The sequence below is a fragment of the Molothrus aeneus genome, chromosome 1, assembly GCF_037042795.1.
Source record: "Molothrus aeneus isolate 106 chromosome 1, BPBGC_Maene_1.0, whole genome shotgun sequence".
NCBI classification, from domain to species: domain Eukaryota; kingdom Metazoa; phylum Chordata; class Aves; order Passeriformes; family Icteridae; genus Molothrus; species Molothrus aeneus.
Window position 1 is genome coordinate 65,405,443 of NC_089646.1, and position 26,271 is coordinate 65,431,713.

Sequence of the window (26,271 nt, forward strand, 5' to 3'; positions counted from 1 at the left end):
GCCCATGTCCTGGGTGCCTGAAGGAATTCATGGCCAGGGTAGCTGGCTGCCGCTGGACAACATCATGGAGCTGATCCCACCCCATCTGCTGTCCCCTTGTGACTGCTCTGTGGATATCTGAACTTAAGGGCTGGGCAGTGTAAGGCAGATCCAGTAAAGTCCCCACATACCCATTTAATTCCAGGATAAACAAACATGTGCTGAGGTCACCCCCAAGTTATGGCAGCGTGGGAGCCAGAGGGATGTCAGCAGGTCAGGCCGCAGGGTCAGGGAAGATGATCCCACTGAAGTCCCTGGTACAGTACCATTAACCTCAGAAGCTTCTGGGCAGTTAAAATTTAAACCCTTGCATAAGTGGTTTGCTGAACTGGTGCCAGAAGGATCAGTGTCTTGCAGGACTGAGCCCATTAATTCTCACTCTCTGAGAAGTAGCGGGGGGAACAGATGAGCCAGAAAACTGAACAGCTTTGGACTGTTTGATCCAACTAGAAGGGAAAATTCCAAAGTCGAGGAAACCTCATAGGCTTTGTATAAAAAGACAAAGGAACTTCAGGGTTTTCATGCCACAACCATGCCTGGGGCTGTGGCAATCACAACTTTGCATGGATGCAGGATATTTTTGCACAGCAAAATAAGCCAAGACATTTTTCATCATGCCAATTTGTAGGCACAAATTAAATTAAGTGTATCACTGGTGTGAAATTCATCCTCTTATTTCTAACTTGAGAAAAACTTTCCTAACACTAATTTTTTTTTTCTCAATCTCCTACTGAAAAACAAAGCACTCAGGAGAACAGGCATCCAGGAGACACACTCACTCCCTGAGTGCCACTAAACTTCTTTAATGGATACAGATGATAACAAGTATACTAAAAACAGTAATAAAATTATGACTCAAACAGAAGTAATGTACTTGCAAAACAAGGCTCTCCACCACACGGGTTTCTCCCAGTGGGGAGAGGCTGTGAGAACAAACAGGTGACACTTTTTAGTCACATCACTTAACTGCACGCCTGGAAAGCTCTCAGAGCTGCTGCTGATGGGGATGATGCCGTGAGACCCTCTGCAGAACATAAACACTGTGCATCAGTAAAGGCTTTCACTATTTTTCCCCAGGGTTTTAGGCAGTGGATTCTTTCAGGAGCCATTTAATTATTTCATTTTATTTCTGCTCAGTCTGTATAGGAAAGCTTAGTAAAAGGACTGTTCATTTTGACAAGATTCCTCAGGGAAACCTCAAGACAAAATAGCAGTAATTTCTTCCACATATAAGTCACCAAGAAAAGTAGCAGTGGAAATAAAGGGGTAATAACAGAAAGAGGAAGATTATCTTTTAAAAGCAATTGCTTAATACCAATGCACAGTGAATATATTTAATGTCATAAATATTGTTTTACTTGGGGAAGATATGAGGAAATGTCAGGAGCAAAGAGACTCTTAGAGCTAAAATGAAATTAAAATTGGCAAGTGTAAGAGGAGAGGGGAGGGAGGGGGAAAGAGAATCCCACTGGTGGGAGTCCCATGGTCCTGATGAAGACTTGATATCTGTATCCCAGCTGTGTGTTTCCTGCTGCTCAGGCTGCCAAAGCACCTGCTAACCTGCTGGCCTTACTGGCTTCCTTTCTCCTTAGAGGGAGACAGCTGAGGCAGAGACCTACAGATAAATACACACGTCTGTCCCTGGTGTGAACTTGCTTGCAGAGAGGAGACAAGTCATGAAGTCCTGATCCCCCCAACATGTGAGCGCTTTATTTCCTCTGCTCTGAAATGTCCAGCATTGCTGATCCCCAGGCTCTTGACCCACCCCTACCTTTCTTCCCATCCTCTGGCTCCACTCCTGACTGATGACACCTTCTTTCTTCCAAGCACAAGGACACAGGCATTTCAGGGCTCTGCCTGCCACTGGCAGTCCCTTCCTTGCAGGAGTGTCCCCATGCCCCTGCTGAGAGCTTGCTGTTTCTGCCTGGGGAACTTGACCTGCCAAGCCTGGGAGATGCTACCTTCCAGAAGGAAGAGGAAACCCAATTCAGCAGTTATCAGTATCTTTTCTGATTATAGATCTTTCCTCATGCCTCCATAACCAAGGTATAATCTATGTCCTTAAATTGATTAGGAGACCACAGTGTCCAGGCCTGCAAAACAGCACAATATTTTCTCACCTATACTTGTTCTGAACCTTCTGAGCCCTGAAACTTCAAACACACACTCAACTCTGCAGAATTTTAGTTTAGTAGCAATAAGTTGCCCCTTGGACTTCATATACACCTGGCTTTATGGTTTGTGATTGAAGTGGTAACCATTCCCCCAGTCAATTACACTGCTTGCAGTGGGTCAAGCACATAAATCATGGCAGGTTTCAGGCTTGGACTTTAGGATAGAAGCTCTGCCCTAGAAAATGTGTTGAAAATACTCAGTTGGATCCAGCTCTAAGCTGAGGATATTGGTGACACTGAGTGCCTCGAGGGCAAGCATGGCTCGGTGTCCAGCACATATCCCTGCAGGTAGATTCATCCTTCCCTCACACCAGGCAACCAACCAGACACTGGGATCTTAAAAGCAAACTCCCTTCCCATAAATTCATATGTCTATAAATTTTACAGCCATGGGGAGCATTAGTACTCTTCTGCTCTATCTTTTGTTTAATTGGAGCCAAAGAGGCTCATTCAATAAATTCTGTGTCAGCTCAGAAGTTGTGATTGAGCCATGGAGAAAGTTATCCAAATATTGACATAGGACTGAAAGGAATGGGGAACATTCCATATTAAACTCTTCTCATATTGGCTATGTATCCTTATTTGCCTTCTATCTTTGTAACAACTCGCATGTCTCACTTAAGCTTCTAGCTTCAGGTCTTTGCTGCTTCTTTATTCTTTGCCAGATCGAATAATTTTTTCCTCTGCCCCTCCCTAAAAAAAAACAAAAAAAAAAAAAAGAAAAAAACCACACCCTTGTTTGAGATTTAATAGCTTGGTTTTCCAAGCTACCATCACTTATACTTCTCTCTGCTGTTCCATGAGCAGGGTACTATTTTGTTGCTAAAAGCTGATTTATTTCCTATTACCTACTCTTTTATTTTAGTGTAACAAGCCCTGAAGAGCTTAAAGAGAGCCTCTTGAAGGAGAGACAGCAGCCATTTAGACTGTATGGCAATTTTTGTGATGGTTGCTCCTACAGATGACCCTGGCACAAGAGATAGACATGTAGATGTTTACCTCAGCTGATGCTCTTGGTGCTTGGCCAGCAAGGCCATGTTTTTGCCATAATAACAGTGCCTTTGAAGAATTAAATTGCAGAGTTGGAATGACTTAGAGCAAATTCTGATCCCAGAGTTATAATATACTGACTGACCGGACTATCGAAGCTGTGTTTGGGCATTCAGGCATTAGGTCTTCCATATTTGATATTAATTCTCTTCATAGGGTTGCTCTCTCTAATTTTTTACAAGGCAGAACTCTTGGGAAAGGCAAAAATGAAAGCAATTATGAGAGAAACACATATTATAGAGAAATAAAAGCCTGAGGCATGATTGCTTTTACAGCAGGCAGCTGCAGGATCCCATACATAACCAATAGCCATACAAAGCTGCCTTCCTTGTGGTGCAGCAGATGTGGTCAGCAAAGACTTGGAGGGACACTCAGGAATTTGGTGGTATCAAACAGACCTGGGGATGTTCTTTTACAGTTGTTGTGGCCACATCCCTCAGGCTCACACTGGGTCAAGAATGCACAAATTTCTGCTGAACAGAAGAGAGAAAAGCAGGTGGAAATAGAGATGCCAGAGCTTGTCTTCCTCGCCTTATACAAACACTGTCTGAGAAAGATCCACTTCAAAATTATAGGAAAATTGGTGGGAAATGGGAACAAGGAGGTAGGAAATAGTACTCTCTTAGCTGGAGAGAGTCCTTGACAAAGAAAATTCAAGGCAGGTTACTTCCATATCTCAAAGCAGCTTCAATCCTGGGCCTGCCCATCATTGCTTTTCCCAAAATCTTGCCCCATGCACAGACGACTTAGCTCTCTGTGAACCCAAACTGAACTGGATTGATGCACTTCTAGTGCTCAAATCACTACCACAAGAATTAGAGGTCTGACTTGATGTTTATCACAAATAGATATTAAATATGAGACAGTGTAAAGTAAGCAGTCTGAGTCTAAAGCAGTCTAAAATCAGTCTCAGCACAAGAGTGATTCTTGCTACACGTTGTGGCAGAAAGATCTGCTCATGTGAGCCTCTGTCCTGCTCCTTCCTCTGCGAGGCCACTGTGCTAATGAAAAATTCATCCACCCAGAGGCAGCAGCTTTCTTGCTGCCCTCTCCCCCTCCAATGGTCTGCCTCTCTCCCTAAGAGCTCCTCTCACAACCCACATGAATTTCTGGCTGCTAAGCCCAGTTTATATCCCATTTCCAATCTATGAGTGTTTTCACACTGATGGGCATCTGCTCCAGGCTTCTTGCCTTACCCAGACCCTCAACCCATCAGCTCTGGGGCAATTCCTCACCTGGCTGTTCACATCTTCCATGTGACCAGGTAACAATGGTGTTCTCCTTCCCTTATTCTTTATCCTTCCCCTCCCCTTGCATCTTTCCTGACATAGCTGACTCCATATGGTGCTTCTCAAACTGAAAATCTGGTCTCTTTAGTGTCTGGATTATCCCTGAAATGACTGGAGAAGAGGAGGCTCTACAGACTCCTTTTGGCTCACATAGAACTAAAGGACAACTTTCTCCTTTTCCTCCTGCCGATTTTTAAAATAGAGCTATTAGTTTTCTGCATTGTTATTCTGCCTGACTTAATGAGCCATTCCCCTCAAACACTTCACATTAACGTGTTTATGTATTTGCTTGCCTGGCTGGGTTCTTCAATAGCATGCCTTTGGTTCAGGTGCTCCCAGCAGAGGCTGCTCTGCCAGGCTGCAGGAGCTCTCCATTCACTGCAGCTGTGGCTCCAAATTATGCTCTGTGACTGACTGACTGCTTTTGGGACAATTGCTCAACAGTAATAAGGAATTTGATAAATTTGATCTTTTTCAACAGAACCTATTCACACTGTGCCTTAGAGAGATGAATCAGTCTCATTCTTAGCATATTTTTTCTGCAGTTTTAGCTGAAGGTCCTAGCAGGAGGATTATTTAAGAATAGAGTCTAGATTAAGATATCCTGCTAACTTGAATGTGGCTTGGAAGGCTGATGCAGGGAGTATCAATAGGTTTGGGGGATTACCCTAAAAGTAAACCCATTTTAATTTTAAACAAGTTTGGCAAGCCAGTGCCATCCTTGCCAGAAAAGGGATGTCTGATCTGGCTGATTGACTCTGGTGAAGCCAGTGCCCAATGTCAGGCTCGTTTCTTTGACAGCTGTTAGAAGATCTACACCTGCAGGGCTTTTCTTCTCTCTTTTGCCCTTGTGCTGGGTAAACTTGAGTTCTGATTGATGCAGCAGACAGGCAGTGAGAGCAAGCCTATCTACCATTCCTACATTGTGGAAAGCTTCCTGTGAAATTGGATTAGCACTTAAATGTTGTGTGACAGATCTTTACGTTCTAGGTTTTGTAAATGTTCTCAAGGAAAAAGGAAAAGAAAAATCCCTCCTCAACCTCTCTATCGTTTGGGGACAATTATAGTATTGCCAGATTAATTACAGTGTTTCTACAATGCTCTCCTCTGATTCTACTGTTATAATACAGCAGAAATCAGAGTCTGTTTTGACCTTTATTCAGAGCCTCCTGTTAAAGTGACTTTCACAACAGAGCTCAATTTGTCACATTTTATTTGTACTTTAATTTTATTATTAACAGATTAATGAAGCTGGTAATGGGTTTCCCAATGCTCCCTTTGGAAACGTGAACTGTGTCCCTTCCTTACATCAATCTGCTGTCAGCAGATGAAGTGCCTTTGCAAAATGCTATTAACTGTTACCAGAAGCAATTAGTCAAAATAGCAAGTCAGCTTCAAAAGGAGAGACTCCAGATTCCCTCAGTGTGTTAGGAAAAGCACGTTAGTAGGATTTAATCTCTCCAGCAGCCACAAGCTTTAGGCCCTGCAGTAGGTGTCTGGGTAAATGACACATAGAAATGTGAACGTATCAAACTTTAATTTGCTCCAAGGAGCAATGCCAGGTTAAAAAAAACCAAAAACACTTTCTGGTGTCATTAACAGCAATCCCCACAGTGCCAGAAATGCCCACGCTCTGTTGTAAGATATTGTCTCTGTGCCAGCGTTAAAAATCCACAAGTGAAATCCTGGCCTTCCCAAAGGCAGTAGGGCACTGCTTGTGACAATGCTGAGGCCAGGCTATGTCTTCTTTGTCTTAATTTTCTGGCCCAAACAAATATTTGAAAAGTATTTCCCATCACCTTCCCAAGCATCAAATTCCAACCCCTTCTCAGAGAGCTCTCTTTTTTTATGCTGGGCCAGAAAGTCACAAGACAATTGCTGGTGAGACACACATAACCTCTAGCTCCACTTCCCCCCTGGGAAGTGATGATGGCTTGGCATCATCATTACTCCAACATCTTTATTTTCTGGTCAGTATTCCACAAGGGGGGCAGCCCTGCACATGGCAGGGGGGTTGGAATGAGATGGCCTCTAAAGTCCAAAACAACAACTAAATAAACTATTTAGTGCAATACAACACATTCCAACCCAAGGCATGGCATGACTTGTTGGGCCTGAAAAAACTGTGTTACCATGCACGTACAGAACATGAGTGTGCTCAGTAGATGGTCCCTAGCAGGAGGAGGTAAGAGGCTGAGCCCTTTTGAGGAGCAGGGTAGCACTGGATAAAAAGGCAGCAGTCCCCAGCTCCCTCCTGCCCTGGCAGGGAGGAATGTGGGGGAGGTGAAGCATCTGGTTTAATGTCCTACATGCCTAGCAAAGTCTCGAGCATGTGCTGTGGTATTCCTACTGCTTCCCAGATTGGACATACCAACAATTGCCCCCCTCCTCTTTCAAATGTTGGAAAACAATGTTATCCATCACTATTTCCAGTGCATTTCTACATGTGTATTGCATACATGGGTCCAATTAAAAGGAGAAGGTCACAAAAACAACAGAAATTCCACTGATACTGAAAATAAAAGAGAACGTCCATTTGTTCTCAGGAATGGGCAGTGAGGTTTCTGTTCCTATGGAGAAGGTTAATATTTTTCATGTCATTTGACCCTAGTTCCTTCAAACCAAGTCCCACCTCCTTTAGGTGGTTGCAGCGGCCCTGATGGCTGCCTGAGCTGCATCAAGGGCAAACTCTGGGCTCAGTTCGCATGCCTCTCACAGCCCTGCCATATGCCAGTACTCCCACACTGGGGGTTTTTCTTGGAGGCAAAGAACAACTCAGCACCGGATCTTGAGGACATTTTTCCTCAAAGAAAACATAAACAGCTGAACCCCACCCAGGGACTTGGACGAACTACAGTCTGGATGAAAACCATCACCCTTTATTTTGCCAAGACCTCATTGATTAAAAATATGCAGATCCAATGATTTTGCTGAGTGTTTGCAGAGTGTGTTCCTGCTGGGTATTCTTTTCTCCACTGCCTTCAAGTGAGTAGTCACAGTGCATAAGGTTAAAAGGGTTTCTTTTCCCCTCCAAGTGCAGAAGAATACAAGAAGAGTTAGAAGTCTAGGACAAAAAAAAAGCCTGGCACAGTCCACTCTAAGTTGTAGGAGCAGCACATCCTATCTTCTTTGATAGGAGCTTCATGTCAACAAAAGACTGTCCTCTGGTCCCTCAGTCAGCTCTTTCCACTGATTGGTGGAAGAGCTTCTTAAAAAAACACAATGCATTCTTCAAACATTCCCATAAAATGCCCTTCTTTCTATCCAAACACATTGTCTGTCCTCTTAGATCAAGCATGGCTCTTATACTTAAACATAAGGATTAAAAGACATCCATTAAAAGGAGAGTTTAAAATTCTATTTTAAAAAAAGCTCAGAAGCTTAAAAGACTAATTATTTGTGTAATCTTAAAGATCAAACGTTGCTGAAATAAAGACTTTAACTCCTTTATGAGATAAAACCTGTGTGCAAAGATTGAAAGAGGAGAAGAGACTATTAAGATAATCTAGTTTGACCTCATGACCTCAGGTTTTGGCATTTCACTGGCACAGGACCCTTTCAGTTGTTCATTAGCCATATGGAAAATTGAATAAAACCACGGAGGATGCAGTAGACTACATAAACTTTAAAAAAACAGACCACAGGTGTTCATGTTCCTTTAATTTTTGTGTTTGTAGGCAAGGCTCAGTGCTTAAAGGGATAGTCCCAAGTCCTCTGCTGATGCAGTTGGGTGCAGGTTTTGCTGAAGCTCACGGATGTCATTTTCCATCAGATGAGAATCTGGCCTGAGAAGTTCCCAACTGTAAGGGAGAATGAAGTAAATACAAAAGTGCAAATACCTAAAAAGGGCAAATTGCAGAAATCTTTGGGTAAACTACATTCCCAAAGTCTCTCTCCATTTTTCTTCTTTTTGTCTTTCTACTTTTTATAACAAGAGCTTAGGATTGTGTTCACTGTGCCAGTTTTCAGCGGGACAGGAGGGAGAAGCTGGGACACATTTCTTTGTGTGTGTCTTTTCTAATCTGTTAGAGCTGTCTGATGTCTTCATATCTAATACATTTGGGACCATTGATCTGAGTTGGAGGATGTCTCAAGAAGGAGTGATGATTCACAGGAAAACAGGATATCCACAGGGGAGCCAGTTGCTCAGTCCAGCAGCATTAATCAGCATTAGATGTGTGAGCTCTTGCTCTGAAACACTGTAAATAAGAAAAGCGTCACAGATCATTATAGGTGTGGGAATAAACAAAGAGAGAAACACTATTTAAACCTCTAAGTGTCAAAAATGGTTTCTGAACCACCCACTTGATTTTTTGGTGGAGCAAAACTGTCTGGTGTCCAGATGAAAACATGACTTCTGTTTTGCAAAGAGGCACTGTTTCAACACTTGCTTCTGTTCTGGCACCTAGACTGTTTTTGCAAACCAGGGACACACCTAACACTGGGTAACAGGTCTGAAATACAAGAGCTGCCTTCCTGTGCCCAGACAGCCCAACAGCCTGGTTACAATGCCATGCTCTCCCTGGCTTGCTCTGTCTTGCAGCTTGGTTTATCTTTCCCTCTTTCTTCTCTCCTGGCCTCGTTTCAGCCAGCGAGTGTCTGCAGCTGGCCTGGCCAGAGCACAGGAGCTTGGAGCAGCCTCCTGGGAGGGAGGTGTCATTAACAGAGCTGTCCTTTCATCCAGGGACCTGAGGGACGTCAACATCCCTTGCTGTGTAATCCCTGGCTGATGAGGAGGGAGCTGGTGCTGCACTAGAGGACGGTGACTGCATCGTCCCTGGCACCTCTTGGTGGCAGAGAGTGCCACCACTGCGGTGTTGGTAGCTGAGTGTGGAAGAAATGGGCAGCACCATCTCCTCCTCATGCTCACGTGTTCAGGATGAAGCCCTTGTGTTTAGGTTGTACAAAGGGTGTGATGACTCTGGATACAGTGTTCCTGAAGGATAGTACTTTGTTAGATCCTGTGCAGGACAGCTGGGTGCCAGAAGGGCAGCTACTCAGGCTGGGGAATGTTTGAGCATTAGCAGAATCAGGGGATGTAGTAATGTTCTGTTCAAACAGGGAATTTTGGCTTCTTGTCAAAATTCCTTCTGATTAGACAAAAATTTCTGTCAAAAGATGCCTTTTAATCCTTCATTTTGACTTGATTTGCCTTGATCATAAGGGATAGGAAGGGTTAAGTCACAAGATAATGGCTTTCCACTCAAGTGCCTCAGGTCTGGGTAGGTCCTGTTCACAGAATCATGTTTGAGTTGAAAGGGACCTTTTAAAGGTCATCTATTCTAACCCTCCTGCAAAGATGCCAACTCTTTTGCAAAATCTGCTCCTGCACGAGGCCCAGCACTGAGCAAAATCCCTACTGGTGCACCTTGTCCTTGTGCTCCTTGGAGGTGGGTGGATGTTCTCAGTGATGCTCCCTCCATGCTGTGTCCCTCACTGCAAGTTCATGTCCAGGGAGTGTCCAGGGATCACTCTTGCCTTCCACAGGCACTCTGTGAAAAATCCCTCATGAAAGTGGGGCTGCAATGGGGATGGAGAGCTGTGCCAACAAGTGGGCTCTGAACTCACTTCCATACCTAGATCTGGAGCAGGAAGATGATGGGATGGCAAAGGGCTCTTAGCAGTCAGTGATTTTAATGGAGAGCTTATTATTCATGATATGAAATGGAACTGTCACCTGTGTCACATGCTCTCTCTTACAAGGAGGAATCCAGCCATGAGGTATTTAGGTACCAACACCAAAACACCTCAGACCTGAATGACCTGCAAATGGAACTTCTGAAGCCCAAAGGGATGTTGTAACTGCCTGAACTTAACAAAAAGAGGAAATGCTGGGGGCATTTGACTTTATAAACTGCCTTCAGTTGGCCCACTTCGGCACAAATGCCTCATGCATGATAATGGATTTCAAATACACTAAAGAGCACAGCCACAAAACCAAACAAGCCTTAACATTTGACCTTATTGGGGAAAACAAGCCTACAATTACCAAAGAAAACTAAGCATGCCTAGCTAATTGACTCATCTTAGAACTCTAAGTTTTGTTTCCATGACTGAACCATTGGAATGTAAAGCCTTGCCATCTTTCAGCTAGCATGGTTTCCTTAGATCTCATGGAATATCTGAAAATCACCAGTCACCTCCTAACGTTGTGAGTAGTCTGTTCAGTATAAAGAGGAGAAATGTACAGACAAACATAAATGGCAACAACACCTTTTTTTTTTTTTTTTTTCCTGATTTAACATTCCTGGAACAAAACGTGAACATCAAATCAATGAATTACAGGCTGTTACATCCTTATTGCTGTATGTTCATCCACCCATGAACATTCCATATAAAATTACCTAATAATCAATTTGAAGTACTTTAAAGTAGCTTGTTGTCATCCTAAGTCAGTAACAGAATCAGCAGTCCAGTGTCTAGAATTAAGACAGGGGTCTTATCCTCAAAGATATAAGCCAGAAATGGTGTTAAGTCTTTGGTGTTTTAGGTATCATTTAAAACAACATCTGTAGGTGCTGAGACTCCTTACAGGGAACAGAAATTTCCCTAAGACATGGGAAGACAATTCTAGCCATGTTTTTTTTAGTCATCCATAATGTAACATTCACAACTAGAGAGTGGCCAGAAGTCATCTAAGACGGCTGGCACTTACTGCTCCCATGAATAACCAGGAAAGCAAGGAAAGGAGGAGATGGTCATACTGGTCTGAGAGGATATCTTTCCAAAGCAATGAAGCAGCGGCCCATCAGATAAGTCAGCTGAAGGTATCTTGAGTGAGCACTCTCACTTGTGGCTTGTTTGGTTTCCATGGCTCTTGGCAAGTCACTCATGCTAAAACTGAAGATTTTTAATTTTGTTTTGATGAAACTGTCCCAGTGTTAAACACATGTTTGAAGGGCAGTTTACGGGTTTAAACTACAGTGTTTATGAAAGCTTAGCGAGGATTATCTTGCAAAAAATGAGGACTTCTGGAGTAAGTTATATAGTGACAAATTAATTTTATATTCTGTTTAACCACATGTCAGTAAACTCAAGGCAAGAAAAAAATCTGTTAAGAAACCATACAGAATGTTTAGTTAAGTGTAAGTCATGGGATGCCTGTTTCATGGTACATCTCTGGCTTTGAGGTGGGCTATATTGTGTTCAGCCTATGTAGGTTGTCTGAGATGAAATGCATGTGATGGGCACTTGAATTTGTATGCAAAACACTGCTGTCAGACTTTCTGGCAGGGGACTGGCTGATATGGACCAACTGTGGGCTGCTCAAGCCTCAGGGCATAATTTACAGCAACCTGAAGCTCAGCAAATTACTTGAGAAAGAAAGGGACAAAGGTGTGTACAGCAGCAGTAACCAAAGCAAGGCAGAGCATCCCTGCACCTACAAAGTGCTTTATTTCAGCTGTGGTCCAGAAGCTGGGAGTTGCATCTGGAGATGTAATGCTACAGGTCAAGAGATCTGAGGCGAGGTACATTGTCTATATCTGTTTCTGGTTTAGTTTTTGACCCAAGAAGTGACAGGTAGGCCATGCTGTAGCTTATTAAAGCCCCAATGGGAAACACAGGCACATTTAATACAGTTCATGTTCCAAATCCATGATTATTGTTATTATATGGACATGCTGCCTCCAAAACCAGGTACCCACATCACCAGCAAACATCCTTTATTGCAAAGAGAAACCAAGTAAGGTCTAAGATGAAAGAGCTACAGGCCACTGGCCACCAATTCTTTTCCTAGTGAGGGGTTTTGGCAGATCACAGGGAAGCATCTGCACAGATCCCACAGAAGCTGAGTGTCTGTACTCTGGCTGTATTTGTACCCAGCCTTTAGCTGGCACCTGCTTGCACCCTCCTGCTGGGAATAGGTTGTGAGAAGATGCCAGAGTGTGCCTGGGTACACTGAGGGGCAAAACTTGTTCTGGCCCTTTGATGTTTAAACAGCTGTGCTGGATTTGCCAGAGGGTGTCCAAGAGAGATCCCTGAGTAAACAGGCCAGGTGTTATTTATTCCAATTCAGCTGTGATAATTCACACCATCTGAAGAGCAGCCTAATACTGCACTGGCAGGTTTCTGAGATGTTTGCTACTGCTTCGAACAGAAGGATCCTTGTGGCAAGGGGAATGTGATTTCCCCATCACTGCTGACTCTGGACAAGACAATAAAAGTTACAACACTATTTAAAACAAAAGGAATTAATTCAGAATGAAAATGTAATTGTTAATGCAGCAGTCACAGGCTTGTGCTCATGCAAGATACCCGTGTGTGCTGATGTATTTATAGATGTTGGTTCCAGGCACTAACAGAGGGGATGTACAGAGTTTAACCTTCTCTCAGGTCTGGTCACACTCCAAATTTGTTTCTTGTTGTTGCATAAGCTGTAGAGGCAACTCAAAGAATATCCATTTGGAAACACCCTAGAAGGAAGGGAAACAGTGTAATTTTCAGGACCACAGTCTTCTACAAAACTGTGATTTCCTACAGTCTTGATGTGAACATTAGATATATCTGCAACTACCTGCTAATAGTAGAGTTCCTGCTTCAAATGTGGCTAATCTGCTTTGCCTGGGTAAGTGATGATTCAGTATTTGTCCTCAGATCTCTTGACCTGCAGCTTTACATCCTCAGAAGCAACTCCCATCTTCTGGGAGTTCTTCTCCCATCTCATGGCTGAATCAGTGCCTACTTTCTTGGTCCTTTCTCCCTGTTGTCCTAAAATGAACTTACCAAGTGACACATCTTAATGTTCCTCTTTATGACATATCTGTTGTCATGTCATTCTTACTCTTCAAGATATGCTTCCATCTCTTGCCCTTGGCGTCTTCAAAACACCTAGAACAGAAAAGACAGATGCAGATCACCCGATTCACCAGGCTGAATTTTCTGTTAAATTGGAGACTACTTGGAATTAATCCTGAGCAGAATATGAGCACACCACAAATTGCTCATCAAGTAAATATTTAAGATGTGTATACAATAAATCTCTGGAGTTTAGTAAAATCAAGACTCAGGGGCATGTGCAACAGCAATTCCTTACCCACTGCTGCCTTATAAAACTCAGGAAAATGGTAATAAGTTGTGATGGCATTCAAAATTTTGGGGATAGTTTTACTTTGCAGTAAAGCTATCTGATTCTGTCATCTTTTTTTGCTCATGCTTTAGACAAATACGCTCAAATTAATTACAATAGTTCTACTTTACTGGTAGGTGTCCATTTCAAAGGAGCTAAAACTAATGCAAAATTTCTTGAGTTCATTAACTACAAACTGTCACCTGATTCTACTGGAAAAAGCTTCAGGCTCTTAAAGCACATGTAAGATGGCAATGTTTTGGTTCTAGCTTTGGCTGGTTGGGGTAATTTCACATAGGTAAAAACGATAATGGTACAAGACACGTTGACACCACTACTACACTTATAAAAAGAACATACAAATGCACAGTGACACTCCACACAGGGCTTGCACGTAAGACACTCACAAATCTGAAGTCCGGCGCTGCGGGGAGCCGAGGACTCTTAACTCTCATCAAGTTCAATGTGAGTTGAGAGTGCTTGGTGGTTCAGGTGCTGGGGCCCTCAGCGAGGCTCTGCACAGCTCTGTCAGAGACAGGAGTAATTTCCCCTTTCCAGTGTGTGTGCTTCTAATGGCTAGATTAGTACAATTGCCTGATAATCACGAGTAATAGAAACGGCTTTCTGCTACTGAAGTGCTCTTTCTGGAAGTTAATAAAGCTCATTCAACATCGCCTACAGTTTTACAACACGCCGTAATGGAATAATGTAATGGGTACAATGTGAGTACCATACAAAAGCCAGTGTAAAGTTAAAAATGGATCTAGGGTACTGCTGCTTTTGAATATGAGCAGTGCAAGGTATGAATTAGCTCCTTGAGATGGATACAGGAGTTAATCTGTGAACAATGCAGCCCAGCTCACATTCAAATTCGCTCCCTTTTTTTTTTCCAGATTTGCTTCCTGTCCTTTTCTTCCAGTTGTTTTATATGTGTTCATCCTTGTTAATTCCAAAAAGGTGATTGTGCTTTTAATTTACACCTTCCAGTTTCCTACTGGAATTTGGTTATTAAAGGGGTTATAAAAACTTCTGTAACAATGTGATAAAAGGACACAGCAGGAAACCAACTCTACTTAAAAATTGTAGCATGAATCCCAAGTCAATTTGAAACTTCTAGAAATGTGTAGCCCTGTAACTTGTCAGACGTGTCTCCTGCCATTGTTGGAATACCCAAACAATTCAGAGATAATTTTGCATTGTTTTCACTACGTGCAAACAGAGGAGTACTAAATTTCATTATTCTGGGATCCATCCATGTTTGTATGCCTAGTATGACGAGTTTGTTGCTAAAACAGCACATTAACTGTATGTGTAAAGCCTCTAGTCCCTTCTTCTTTCCCTGCATGAGTAAGACAAACTTGTTTTAGGGAGAAAATGGCTTTGTCTACCTGTAAATGAAGATCTCCTGAAATGCAGTCTCCTAAGAGGTTGATGGTAATGAGTTATGCCAAACCCTCATTACAGTAGTGGCCTTTTCACCAGCTGTATGGCGGATTTTGCAATTAACACACAAAGAATTATTCCTTTCTTGTGTAACAACATTTTAATGTCAGTAAAAAGTGGTTTTATAGTTCAAGATTACAAATAAAAAAATATTTCATTATGACCCTTTTGCCATTTGTCCTCAGGCAAGTCTTCAAATTCTAGTTAGGGAAGAAACACAAGGTGGATGGATGCTCACTCTATGGAAAGCTGAGGGACTCCCTCCCCACTCTGCAATTGCCAGATGTTTTGAATGGAAGATTTTACTGCAAGTAAAGCCCGGTGAGTTACTATCTCTCCCGTGGCAGGTGAAACCACAGGGGCTTTTACCACCACCAGATCCTTTCAAGCTGAACCAGCTGGAAGGGCACAGAAGGGCACTGAAAGGAACGAGTCAAGCACCTCTCTAGCTACCGGACTGCATCAAGAAGGCACAACATAAGCAATGGTAAAGTCAGTAAACAAAATTTTACTGTAATATTTTGTAACACAGATACTGTATTTCTCTTTGAAGTGTAAAGCTACCGTCTTACACAAGAAAGATGGACAGACCCTTTTCCAAGACTAATATGGATACAATAAATATGGAGTTTTACATACTAGATCTGTACACAGAAACTTTGTCCCACAGCCATAAAAATTTACATTTAACAGTGCAACATATAATTTAATCCTTTATTTATCTGACATAGGATGTTTACTAAACACAAGCAACTACCTGGTTTTAATATACATATTTTATATATATATATTTTATATATATATATTCAACAATCTGTACAGGTTTCTAAACATAAAACTCCAAAAAGGCACAATCGTCTATACAACATGTACAAAAATGGCTGGAGCTGACAAGAAACAACAATTATTGGTCAAGAGTTCATGATTGCACGAAGATTAGTAATGGGTTTGTGTCAGAAAAATGTGCTTTAAGGAAAGGAAGGTTTGCAAAGAAACCTGCAAGTGTTATAAAAAAACCCAAAAAAACTCTAAAAATAAAAACACAATTAAAAACAAAAACTAGGTTGCTATTACAAGTCTATCCTCATCGTCACTGCTGCCATCGCTAAACTGCACCGTGTTTTGCCGCTGGGGCGGGGCGGCCGGCCTGGGTACCTGTCTGTCCGGGGTGACAGTTCGGTGGACTGGGGACTTGCTTAACGCGTTGGGATTCGCCTTGGAGCGGGGCTCTGCTGGGGCAGCCCTCTTCACCTGGAGGGCAGGGAGGTCACGCTTTGGCTTGCTGGGGTTGGCGAGGTCAGTCTTTTCAGGATCAGCTTTCCCGGGACCAGCGGGGTTGGTCAGCGGATTGGGCTCAGGCTGGCTCTTCCCGCCGTACCGCTGGCCACCAGCCACCGCCTGAGGAGAAGCATCCCGGCCGGCCTCGGCTGTGGGGAAGCCAACAGGAGCGAGCTCCAGCTGGACCTCGCCGGCTTTGGAGCCTGCGGTGGGTGCCTCAGAGGCTCCGTGCCCCTCGGCACTGGCGGGGCCGACAGAGGGGATGAGGGTCGGCAGGGCGATATTCAGGATCTGCAGGCTGGGAAGGGGTCCCTGCGGGCTGGGGTTGGTGCCCTGCGGGGCCGTGCCGGCTGTCAGCACCTGGAGGCCCACGGCGTTGAGGGTAATTCCCGGAGGGCGCATCTGCGGGGCGATATTGGTGTTTGCCAGGCCCAGGATGTTCACTGTCTCCATGCCCAGCGGTGGCAGAGGCTGCAGGTTGGGTGTGCCGAGCCCCTGAATGCCCGGCACGCTCACCTGGCCGATGGGAATGCAGGGCACCACGCTGTTCACCTCGGCGACTCCCACGGGATTCGCAGTGGTGCCGGGGGCCGTGCCGCCTGTCTCGCCAAGGGCGCTGGTAGTTCTGTGAATCACGCTCACAGCTGGGATAGTGAGCTGCACCGGCCCCGCCTGGATGGGAACAAAGGTGGAGTAGGTGGCCAGGCCGGCAGGGACCACCTGGATGCCCCCGACGGGCACCATGCCGTAGGGAGCCTTAGCTTGCTGCTGCGAGTGCAGGGGCAGGTGGCTGAAGAGGTGAGTCTGGGGAGCTCTCGGCTCGGCAGCCGGCTTCCCCTCCGGGATTTCGCTGTAGGGTGACGGCGCTGTCGGTGTCGGCATGCTGTGGTCTGCCAGCGAGGACGGGGAGCTGATAGAGGGCGTGCCCTGGGAGAGAACCACACAGGAGTGTTAATGTGGCAGCCACCATACCCTTCAGTGACATGAAAACACGAGGGAGCTGGGAGTGCTTCCCATGCCCCCTTTTCAGAAAGAAAAACAACAAAATGGTTCATAGTATATACTGCTCAGCTTAAACAATGAACTGATTTCCTTCCTTTTTTTCCACCTCCTTCCTCACCCACTAATTGCATTTTCCTCTGCTAATTACCCTTGCTTAATTTCTCTCAAACACTGGTGCTCAAAAACATTGCTGAATATATTTTGCATGTGTGTTTTAAGTGGTGAGAAGGCTTTGGAGACCTGTTTTATGTGGAAATTACCTCAGGCAAGAAGGTTAAATAAGCATAACCTGGCATTTTTGATGCACTGGGTTCCTCTCCTGAAGGCATTACAGCCTCCAGCAGGCAGAGGCAGCATCATGGCACATTTGTCATAGGTGCTTCTAGTGAGACAGACAGGGTGTGCAATGACAGGAGATGGCTGACAACTACAGCTCCTGCAGAAGTGGAGGTGATGGGTGGATACTGGAGTGAGATGTGGGATCCACATCCCATTGCTGCCTCAGCTCACTGTGATTTATTTGGTGCACACACCTGGATTTATAATACTATTTTTATCCTCCCTTTTCTTCTCCTACAGCCTGTTACTGACCAAGGCTTGCAATTCCTTTCCTAGAACCTCCTAAAACGAGTAGTCTGAAAGTGCAATTGCAATCTCATGGTTATCTTTTTGTTTTTGGCACATTGATCGCACACACACTCTGTTGCAACCTTACTTAGTTTTTACAGTCCTAACTCTCAAAAATTCCCTAGAGCAGGCAAAAAACTCAACACCAGACAGAAATACTTTTGAAATCTGCTTGTAGAAAATGTATTGGCAAAGGGAGAATATGATTAACTGGCTATGCAGTGCCATCCCGTCTAAATGAGAAGATGGGTGTGAGAAAGAAGTCAACATCTTTCTCAGAACTGACACCTCACAAGAGATCCTGATAAACTGGTACGGATGCTTTTGAAGGAATGTACAACAGCCTTCCTGAGCTATGAGGACTCCTTTTCTCGATTGCAAGATCTGGGATCCACAGCCATTCACAATAGGAACAGACTGCAGATTAACCACTAGAGACACAAGGCTGATGCTTCTTTTGGTCTAGGAAAGGAAAAGAAAATCTGGAAAGGAATTGCTTCCTCATATTACTTACATGCCTTCCTTTTTTTTTTTTTAAATATATTAATGTAGACAATTATTCAAGCTATATAAATGAACACCATTCAACATTTTTAATTGCATGAATATTTACTTGAGGCTTCAGTGGTTCTATTTAATGAGGGAGTACATTCAGTTAAATGTCCTTCTGGTATCCACCGGCAACAATGGAACCTAAACTCCAAATACTAGGACCCTTCCCATTTTAAGGCAGGCATATACAGTGATCAGAGACCACTTCATTTTATTCTCTGTCACACTACAAACTCGCTCCAATTAACATTTGCCACATGAACTCACAGTTCCTACAAGCCAGGATGAACCTATGTCAAACAATACAATGCAGCAATAATTTTTACTGTTTCTCCATGTCAACAGTTTGCTATCTTAAACGGTGTAAAAAATAAATCTAGTAGAGTACATTTGTAAGTTTTCAAAGAAAAAAACAAACCACTAAGTACTTAAAACAGATTGAAATTTTTACTTTTTATGCTTTTGAAATTTTTCTGCTACTTTTTTGTAACTGCATACAGTTAGGTTTAAGCTTGGAGTCGATGATCTCAATATTTTTTCCAACCTAAATGATTAATTCTTTTTATATAATATTTCTAAATATTGCATTCATCATGGAGAAGGCAGTGCTTTGATTAAACTATTGTACAACTCATTTTTTTGAACATTGCTCTGAAAAGCTCGAATGCCTTCATGGTCTGTAGCAAGAATTAAAAATTCCAAAAAGTATCTTTAGGATCAGTCTGGTAAGTGACTTGTACCATCCCCATTGCAGTTCATTAAAGCTGCTGCTGAATGAAAAAGGCTCAGCACCTGCCACTTCTCTCTGTGATTTCATGGGCACAGTTTAAAAAAAAAACAGTTGCCAAAATTACTGAATGCTCCCACAGACCTGCACACAGACTGACCTCATCTTTCTGCACACTGCTTTGAAAATCCACATGTCTAACACGTGCATGGGCAAAATACATCCTTTTCTGATTAAAATATTCTTTCAGCTTGGACAAAAGCTGAGAGCACTGGGAACTCAGGTCTCAGTCCTGTGTTCATCTCTCCTTTTGTTATTGTGCAAGGGCAATCTTCTAGTTTCCTTGAACATCTGGTGCTCTTTCTAATTCTACTATTAAGCATATTTGGAGGATAGATAAACAACTGCACCTTTTTTTTTTTAGTGATAAGGCAAAACACTTTGGGACTAGATTAATTTCCCTTTGGAATTACCAATGATTGTATCATCAGATTTCAGACTGAACTGATTGCTGAATTCTATCACTTTCCCCTGAAAACGTAACAACCACTGTATGTTCATTCCACGTATTTGTTATTTCCTTCTGATTTGTAATACAATCTACCAGCTCCAAACATCAGCTGAAATGACCATATTACAATTAAACCTTTCAGGAAGATTACAATCAAATTTAAGAATTTGAAAAGCAATCCTCTGACAACATCCTTGTGTCTACAGTCCTATATATTTGTGCTTGGACTAATTTTAACTCTTCTGAAAGACTCATCACGAAGAATTCTAAGAATGAAGTGAAAGGCAAACATTTTATTCTTTGAAAAATCTCCAAGAAGGTCTTTTTAGAAGGAGGACTTAAAATCCTACTCTCTCCCTGGTTTCAGACACTCCTACCTTTGTAAGAGCTGCAGTTGGTATTAAGGAGTGGCCCAAGGCTGTATGTGGATCAGGGTAATCCACAGACATCTGGCGACCTGGAGATGCAGGAGCAATGTCTGTCAGTGCCGCATCAGCACCGCAGGGACCCACTCCTCTCTCCTGGGCTTTGTCCTCATGTGCTTCCTGATGGGTGGACTCTGCTGGCGACCTGGAGGTCCTGCTGACTGACTGCACTGTGCTAAGGACGGTCATCTTGGTCAGCAGTGCTTTTGGGAGACCATCCATGGAGTCCGTGTGAGCCCCGGTGAAGCAGTCTGGAAGCCTGATGTCGTCGTCGGTGCTGGCGGCATCCTGCAGGCTGTGGCGAGAGGGCTGGTGCTGGGGGCTGGCCGTCACCGAGGGCGTTGTGGATAGCACTGACTCAGCCTGGCTGTCTTCATCATCGTCCTCATTGTCATTTTCATCTTCATCGCCACCATCAGACTCCTCCACGTCATATCCTGACCGGTCATAGCCAAATCTTTGCTTCTCACCTGCAAAAGTGGAAGAGAAGTTAAGACAATGAAGGTCCTGGGCTGACTTGGGAAGGAAGCAGGAGAGAACAACTAAAACCAGCAAAAAACCTCATGGCACATGTATTTTCCACTCACACCCCACTGCAGCAAAGCAACAGGGTAGAGTTAAATTTTGGTTTTTATTTTCCAGCTTACATATTTAACTGCACAGCTATATAATCTTTCATCTTCTGTTTCTATGTTGTTTTTAACCTTCTGGATTTGGCTGTTTTCCTTCATGCCACTTGTAACCATTTGCTCAAAGTCACCCTTCACTCTTCTGCTTGGGGAGCAGTGAGCAGATTCCTGGTTCATTAGGTTCCCAGAGCTATGAGGGGCTGGTCTGTCAACCTTAGCAGTGGGATATTCTCTGGCTGGCTCTGACTCGTAAGTGGGTGTCCTTGTACCTAATATGAATCATGGCTACAAAGGTTTTTGAAGGATGCAAACAGAAAGACTGGAAGCTGTTAGTCAAGAATCTGTCTCATTAACAGGCAAAAGAGACCAAAATTAGACCCTACTAGATTTCTTCACTTCACTAATGTTTTGAAGGGTTTATTAAAAAATTACCTGAGATGTCCTAAGAGCCAAGAAAGCATTAATTGTATCAAAACTTACCTATGAATCTTTGTTTGCATAAAGAAGCCCTCCTTACAGCCAAACCTCTGTCTAGGGGTAAATTTCTCTACAAAATACAGTTAAACTGCAGCTTTTCACCTTCTTTCATATCTAACTTGGAAAGAGAGTTGTCTTTAGTAAAGCGACAGAAAATTCCATCTGCTATGTCTGATTCCAAGCCAGACTGTCTGGGATCATTTTATAAAAGACAAAATGCTTTAAATACATTAATATTTTGTATTTGATTAAAGGTCTGTCTCTTAAGCTGTCCAAAAAAACATATCTGCATAAAAATCATTTGGCTCTGTAAAACCAAAGATGTCTGGTTAGATAAAATCTCAGAGATAGTTTTCTAGGGAACAGCATCTTACTTACTTACATAGCAACTTACCATCAAAATGAACAATTCTGAAAAAAATCAGGCCCTTAAAAGAATTTGAATATACTGCCTATACTTTAGGCTGCTAAGTTACCAAAACCAAAACCAACATTTTGAACTCCATATGAAATAAATGAGCTTAACTGAGCTATCTTTCAGTAAGTTACCCACCATTGTAAGCCTTTAGGGTTTCAAATGAGCAATGCAATTGGGAACTAATAGCTTCTTTGGAAAAATCCCCCTGTAATGACTTTCCCCTGCTTTGCCTACACAATAATTTGTACATTAGCTAAATATGGAAACTAGATTTCCTACATTTACTACAGCAGACATGAACATGTCTGACATGTTATTAAAAATACCCCAAATCCTCCAGGTCATTGGAATGATCCTAACAAAAATATTTAGCAGAATTTTAAATAGTCTTAATTTATAATTCTCATCCACAGACAAAGCTGTTAAAAATAGAAAATACATTTTGATGGAAAAATTAATTCATTAACTTCCATTCCAAAATTATGGCAAGTATGATCGTTAAAGATATTAACAACAACATGTGGACTGACTAAATGTTTTTGGTATTTTTTTCTCTATAATTCTGTCATTTCTATTCTTCATATAAACAGTGTTTTTTCAGTAACTTGCAAAGCAAACATATCTAAAATGTTAGAACATCTACATATGTTTGATTTCTGAATGGAAACAACTACCTCTGCCTTCAATACCAATGACAAACTAGGAGGGTTCCAGTGCCCTGAGCTGGAGGACCATGGTTGTGAGAATGATAAACTCCCAGTCGACTCTGAAGTTGTGTGGGAACTATTGCTCCAGCTGGATGCCTAAAGTCTATGGGGTCTGATGGGATTCATCTGAGAATACTTAAAGAACTGCTGATGTCATTGCAAGGCCTCTCCTGATTTTTGAGCAGTCCTGGGAATCTGGAGAGGTCCTTGCTGATTGGAAGCTGGCTAACATTGTCCCAGTTTTCAAGAAGGGCAAGAAAGAGGACCCCAGAAACTACTGACCAGTCAGTCTCATTTCTGTGCCTGGTAAAGTTATGGAGAGGATTATCCCAGGAGGTATTGAAAAACATCTGGACGACAACAGAGCCATTGGTTACAGCCAGCACAGCTTCATGGGAGGAGAGTCCTGCTTATCAAACCAGATTTCCTGGTGTGACAAGGTAACCCATGCAGTTGACCAAGGGAAGCCAGCTGATGTAACCTTTCTGGATTTCAGTAAAGATTTTGATAGTGTCTCTCAGAATTCTCCTGGATAAAATGTCCAGCCCACAGCTGGATAAACAACACATCATGTGATGGGTGAAAAAATGGCTCACAGGTCAGGCACAAATGGTTACAGTGAGTGGGGCGACATCAGACTGGCAACCTGTCACTAGTGGGGTTCCATAGGGCCCCATCTGTGGCCCTGTGCTCTTCAAAATCTTCATAAATGACTTGGACACAGGACTGGAAGGGACACTGAGCAAAACTGATACAAAACTGAGAGGAGTTGTTGACTCCCTTGAAGGGAGAGAGGCCCTGCAGAGAGACCGTGACAGATTAGAGATGAGCAATCCCCAACTGTATGAAATTCAGCAAAGGAAGGTGACAGATTCTGCACCTGGGATGGGACAACCCTGGATGTACAGACAGACTGGTGAATGAGAGGCTGGAAAGCAGCCCCATGGAAAGGGACCTGGGGGTCCTGGTCAATGGCAAGTTGAACATGAGCCAGCAGTGCCCTGGCAGCCAGAAGGGCCAACCCTGTCCTGGGGGGCATCAGGCACAGCATGGCCAGGCAGGCAAGGGAGGGGATTGTCCTGCTCTGCTCTGAGCTGGGGCAGCCTCACCTCCAGTGCTGGGGGCAGTTTTGGAAGGCAAAATATGAAAAAGATAGCAAGCTGTTAGAAAGCATCCAAAGCATAAGAAAGATGGTGAAGGGCCGTGAGGGCAAGCCTTATAAGGAGAGACTGAGGTCACTTTGTTCAGCCTGGAGAGGAGGAGACTGAGGGGAGACTTCATCACAGGCTACAACTTCCTCGAGAGGAGAAGAGGAGGGACCGACACTTCCCTCTGGTAACCAGTGAAAGGACCCAAAGGAATGGCCTGAAGTTGTGTCAGGGAAGGGACAGGTTGGATATTAAAAAAAGGTTCTTCACCCAGAGGGTGGCTGGGCACTGGAACAGGCTCACCAGGGAAGTGGTCACAGGACCAAACCTAAAAGAGTTCAAGAAGCATTTGGACAGTGCTCTTGGACACATGGTGTGACTCTTGTGGATGGTGCTGTGCAGGGCTAAGAGTTGGACTGCAATGATCCTTGTGGGTCACTTCAACGCAGAATATTCTGTGATTTCCTCAATGCCTCAACAGATATTGAAGACTTCTCCATATGTCATATCTAAAGGGTGACCTACAGCTTTCTTGCAACTCTTTAAATAATGAAGGGCACATTGCAAAGTCTTAGAGTTCACTCTGGACTCCCTCTTAAATTCAGTCTCTTTACCAATGTCACATAACTATTCTCTATGAAATCCTACTGATTCTTGCCTTTCTTTTTTCCCTCTCTCCACATGAATCACATTTTCTATGAAAGCTGATGTCAATAATGAATGATTGTTTCTACTGGTAGAGGAATTACCTGAGGTGATTAGACTGACTTGATGCATTTGTAAAGCAAGGAAAAAATATGTGCAAACAATGATTTAGAAGAAACCATCTTCTTTCAAATTAACATTTAAAAATGCTACCGATTTACTAGGAAATGCTGCTTATGTAGGAATTTTCTGCATACATCCCAGCTTTCCACAACAAAGCCATGGAAAGAGAAAGGAAAACTGTGTGTGGAACAGATTCCTTACATGCAGGACTCCATGGGATATCATTTCCCTCTATTGTTTCCCTGTTTACCTCCACCCTTTGTGCATTTGCCAGCTTCTACTTGAGTGTGGTTTTACCTGGAGCCAGAGCCTGCAGTGTAGGCGAGGTGACAGCGATGAATGTGGTTCCCTTACTCCCACACCGCTTTGCAACATCAGATGAGTAAAAAATAAGATTCCTGACTTCCTTGTTCTGGCAATTCACAAAGGAATGCTTTGCTCTGGCTTTTATACCTGAGTGCACATTTGCTGAAACAAGAGGTGCCCAGGCTTTTCCAATCAGTGATCCCACTAAGCCTCGGTGGAGTTCAAGAGGACCCAATGCTGAAGTTTTAAAAGACCCGGGCAGGGTTATGGGTCTCCTCTGAAGGAGGCATCGGGCTGAGGCTGTGACCACTCTTTGTGGTGGAAGATTCTCTTCCAAGCAGCGTCTTTTTAACTAAGCAGTATTGGCTCCAATCCCATTCTGGTAATTGTACCCTGCCTACTAAAGTTCCCTGGCAGTTTTAATTGGGGAAAGATAATTCTTTACTTCCTATCTTGAACTATGCACAATCATAACCATATGCTTATGTAGCTGATATATATATATATATACACACATACATACATATAACTAAAACTGACTCAATTTCCAGCGGAAACAAAATTACTTCTGTGTTTAACTTTGTATGAGGTTGTAAAATGGTGTACGGTATTTTCAAATGAAGGATGTATCATAAATTTAAAATCTCCTAACATATGGAGAAATGGCTTTTGGCATGAAAGTTCAGTTTCTTTTTTAAAAAAGAAAACAGGAAAAAAGTTTCACACTATTAAGTGAAGACTTATGAAAGCTACTTCTCTTTAGAATTTGTAACTCAACTCTCACCATTTTAACAGACAAACTGTTCAAGACAGCCTCAATTCTTTACAAAGAGTCTTTTTGGAAGAGTAGGTGATGCCTTTCATTCTCTGTCAACTGCTGCAATCTTTTCTTTTAAATTCTTAGAAAGACTCTTTCTTCTTCCTGGACTTCACACAAGTAAGTGAATTTTACAGACCTGAACTCTGCAGAAATTAGGAACAGCTGGAAGTAAAGGCTTAATAGAAACATGGACAAAACTTTTGACTGGGGATTTTGTTCACATGCCAGCTACAATTATTTTTAAGAAAACTGAAGTTTTTATCCTATGTATTGAAGAGTCTACAAATCATAGGCAAAAATACCTTGGTCCTTCATTTATTTCAGTCCTCAGTTGGTCAATTCTGTACTGTGTTTGTGGTGTTGGTGTTGAGCTTGTTGGACAAGGTTCTGTTATAGCGACATTTTACCCCAGAGCAGAAAAGAAAGTTCTTTAGCACAATAGCATTAGCTGGAATTATCAGCATCCTAACATGTCCATTTGTGAAGTGCCTGGGGCTAGTAAGTCCACATATTGCTATTTCCATAGCTGGGATGCTATAAATTAGGTAATTGAAATATGTCTCCTTATGTACTTGGAAGTTTTTTATTTTATTAGAGGTTTTTCCCTATAGGAATCCTTACAGTACATGGTTTTAACAACAGCCATCTAATTATCATCATACTGCAAAGTACTAAAATAAAGGTTCTTCAGAACCTCAACTTACAGCTTTTAATTTTAATTGCAGTATCATTGCCACGTGACCTGACTTACTGAGGACCTGCTACAGATACAGCAATTTCTGCACCAAATCCAGTGATGAAGTTCAAAAGCTTG

The 26,271-nt window shown here is 42.9% G+C and overlaps 1 protein-coding gene and 1 long non-coding RNA gene across 4 annotated transcripts in view; one reads left to right on the forward strand and one right to left on the reverse strand.

Moving 5' to 3' along the window:
* LOC136561968 (uncharacterized) overlaps nt 1-26,271 on the forward strand; it is a 38,115-nt gene that overhangs the window by 6,687 nt on the left and 5,157 nt on the right. Inside the window, exon 2 of the long non-coding RNA XR_010784454.1 lies at nt 15,248-15,383. This is a non-coding gene — a long non-coding RNA (uncharacterized lncRNA). The remainder of the gene's footprint in view (nt 1-15,247; nt 15,384-26,271) is intronic.
* The window catches only part of HIVEP1 (HIVEP zinc finger 1), a 126,987-nt gene continuing 108,909 nt past the window's right edge, over nt 8,194-26,271 (reverse strand). For 2 of the 3 annotated variants that reach the window (XM_066558422.1, XM_066558415.1), the window contains 2 exons: nt 20,137-20,654; nt 15,551-17,267 (listed from right to left, as the gene is read on the reverse strand). In XM_066558422.1, coding sequence (XP_066414519.1) covers nt 16,122-17,267; nt 20,137-20,654 — 1,664 coding nt within the window. In that variant the 3' untranslated portion in view covers nt 15,551-16,121. Of the gene's footprint in view, nt 8,752-13,276; nt 13,382-15,550; nt 17,268-20,136; nt 20,655-26,271 lie in introns of those variants that run through there. The other variant, XM_066558430.1, reaches the window with a different exon arrangement.